Source organism: Guyanagaster necrorhizus (genome assembly GCF_019112545.1).
Source record: "Guyanagaster necrorhizus MCA 3950 unplaced genomic scaffold BT62scaffold_1, whole genome shotgun sequence".
NCBI classification, from domain to species: Eukaryota; Fungi; Basidiomycota; class Agaricomycetes; order Agaricales; family Physalacriaceae; genus Guyanagaster; species Guyanagaster necrorhizus.
In genome coordinates this window covers 2,099,786-2,102,439 of record NW_025064880.1, presented here as the reverse complement: position 1 = coordinate 2,102,439, position 2,654 = coordinate 2,099,786, and the positions used below count along the sequence as shown (strand labels likewise).

At 47.2% G+C, this 2,654-nt stretch overlaps 2 protein-coding genes across 2 annotated transcripts; both read right to left on the bottom strand.

Annotated features, from left to right (window-relative positions):
• Nucleotides 1-2: 2 nt before the first annotated feature.
• BT62DRAFT_1070779 (uncharacterized protein) lies at nt 3-661 on the bottom strand (the record flags this gene model as incomplete). Its single annotated transcript, XM_043178691.1, has 3 exons — nt 469-661; nt 205-414; nt 3-148 (listed from the first exon to the last, which is right to left on the bottom strand). Coding segments are annotated over exons 1-3 (462 nt in total), but the record flags the coding sequence as incomplete, so codon positions are not given.
• Nucleotides 662-2,380: 1,719 nt separating this feature from the next.
• BT62DRAFT_880822 (uncharacterized protein) lies at nt 2,381-2,545 on the bottom strand (the record flags this gene model as incomplete). The annotated part of the gene is made up of 1 exon (XM_043182643.1): nt 2,381-2,545. A coding segment is annotated over one exon (165 nt), but the record flags the coding sequence as incomplete, so codon positions are not given.
• Nucleotides 2,546-2,654: the final 109 nt, after the last annotated feature.

The following is a 2,654-nucleotide window of genomic DNA, read 5'->3' as shown; positions in this document are numbered from 1 at the left end:
ATCAGGTCTTGTGGATTTCCTCCAATGTCGAAGAACTCTAACTCTTCTTTGGTAACAAACGTTCTGAACGTCTCGTGTGTCGCTATTCGTACGCGATGGCCGTCGCTTCTTAATCTCTTTCCTAGAGCAACGTAAGGCTGGACGTCACCTATAAATGGCCCAATCAGTCATTTATTCGAGTCGAGTTGGTAGTGCTGGGCTAACCGCGGCTTCCTACAATCATGATCAAAATGTTCATCTTAGGGAACCTTGTCCACTCTCGGTCAACAGCGAATTCCTTGACATATGGGGCATGATCCTCTGGGAGCTCAGGGTGTTTGCGATTCAAGTTGAGGGAAACCGAAATTCGACCATCTGGGGTAATAAATGCCGATGATCTCAGCCGCTTTCCTGCAGCGATATATCTGCCGTATGCTAGTATGTATAGTGTGAGCTCGGTCAGCGACGTCGAACGCGAGAGTAACCTACATATATCAGCCTGACCGTCACTTATATCGACAAATGCGTTTTCGTTAGACTGAGGTGGTGGCATGTACTTGAAAAGGATTGGATCGCCTTTGTGCACTTCGTTCATATAAAACGGGTGAGCTTCGTTCGAGATGATAGTGGCAGCAAGTAGACATCGATTGCTTATTTGTACTTCAACTTGTAAAGCTGTGTTTGAACTTATACCGAGTCCGAATCCGAGTCCGAGATTGGCGTGTGGCCAGTGGTCGGGTCATTAACCATATAGGATTTGGTTGACTTGGCTCCTCATTATTGTCGACCAAATTTCTGCTAAAGGCAGGTTATTTCTTGCCCATCTTTGAGTTTTACAAGGGGAATATTGGGTTGTACAGCTCATTTGGCGGCCATTTGCCGACCTTCGCCATATTGGATTATATATATCTCTCAACAGAGCTTCCCTTTCCAGTCATAGAGCTCGCCTTCACATCAGAAGTTGGGCATTGTCTGGACACTATTCGATATGATCCCCCTGCATTTCACATTTAGTTCCTTGCCGAATGGCTACGTGACAGTCGCGAAACGTTTGAACCATGCACAAAACGATTTTCTCTCTGCACAGGTTAGCTTGAACAAAATTGTGCACTGTCAGTGAGGCGAATACATGAATAATATACCTAGGAACTTCACACTAGCATTATACATAGATATTTTCTGTGCGTCCAGAAACTCCGCGCTCGTAACCTCTCTACTCCGCCAAAGAAAGCTGTTTGGCTATTTCCATGTCCCTAAAAAAATCTGCATCGACTTGATCTGACTGTGACCAACCCGGTCCGGTGAGGTTCGACTGCTCAGGTGATAACCATTTTGCATCTTGGGCATCAGCTTCGTGCCAATCCGAGTCGCCTCGGCCTTTGTCTCCCTGCTCGACATCTCCGTATATCACGCTGCGAGCTGCCTCCGACATTGCCCTTTGTCTTTCCAACGTGGTCGCTTCGGCCTCGCGAAACTGTCTTATTATGACGTTCCGCTCCTCGTAGGTGCTTCGTCTCACTTCCTCAACACCATCTGATATGCGTGTACTTCTTTGACACTCCACCTGCTTTTTACCAAAATCAGATCGAATACTTTTCCAAGCGCCATTCATAGGGTGGGCTACAAGACCAACAATTCCTGCCGCGGGCTTCATGGTTACGTTCACAACTAGAAAATCGTTTCAAATCATGATCCAGGGAAGAGTCCAGCGAAGACTTACAGCTCCGAAGGGATCCTTTGATTGCGCCAAGAAACCCATCTTTCTGGGCACCCTCGATAGGCTCACGCACGAGTCCCGTAATTCCGTCATAATAGCCATATACAAACCCCTGCGCAAGTCAGTAACTACAGACAGATGAATCTTTATAAAGCTAACCTTTCCGGCTTCTCTAAGTCCGCTCTCGAAATTAGTTACCTTCCCGGGTTCTCTTACTTGAGAACCATATAGCTTCGGCATATTCTGAAAACCATCGTGTATATTCGTCACAATCTTCATGACTCCTGAGGAAGAAATTGAGGGTAGCTACGAAGAGTTTGAATGAGCACGGACCTTGTGGGATGGCAGTTGTCGTCTGTACGATGCCGGAAACGGGGGAACTGGTAGTCCATCAGCACGTCTCACTGAACGGAATGCACATTAGAAACGAACCAAAAGATCTTCGCGATTCCCGCATAATAATGAGTAACCATCCAAAAGATCGCACTTGACCCGCCGGTTAGGGGATCCGAAACATCTTTGCGTAGGTTGTACTCCTTGGACCCTGCGAGGATTACTTATGTATATGCATGTGTACCGAGAGTACTCAGTGCCAGTTCACATACGATGCATATCCAAGCTTCCCATATCAAGCTCTCGTTCCTCTACCAAGACTTGCGCCGCAAAAGCACTGAGCTTCAGGCACTACCAGAAAGAAAACCGACTCAGGAAAGAAAAAGAGGAAATAGATTCGGAGCCTACGTGTTTCGTGGACCACCAGACCGCTATCCGCGAAGGATCCAGGTCACATCTCATATTTTTCAAAGGGAGATGGCGATAGAAGCTCTCCGCACCGCGATTCACGCCATCCTAAACGTTGGCGGAAATGAATTTCAGATAGTATCTGGAAAATCGACCAACCTCATGCTGGATCTGTTCTGCCATCCTTCGTGCCGCACTCTTTGCAGCGGGGCTGACA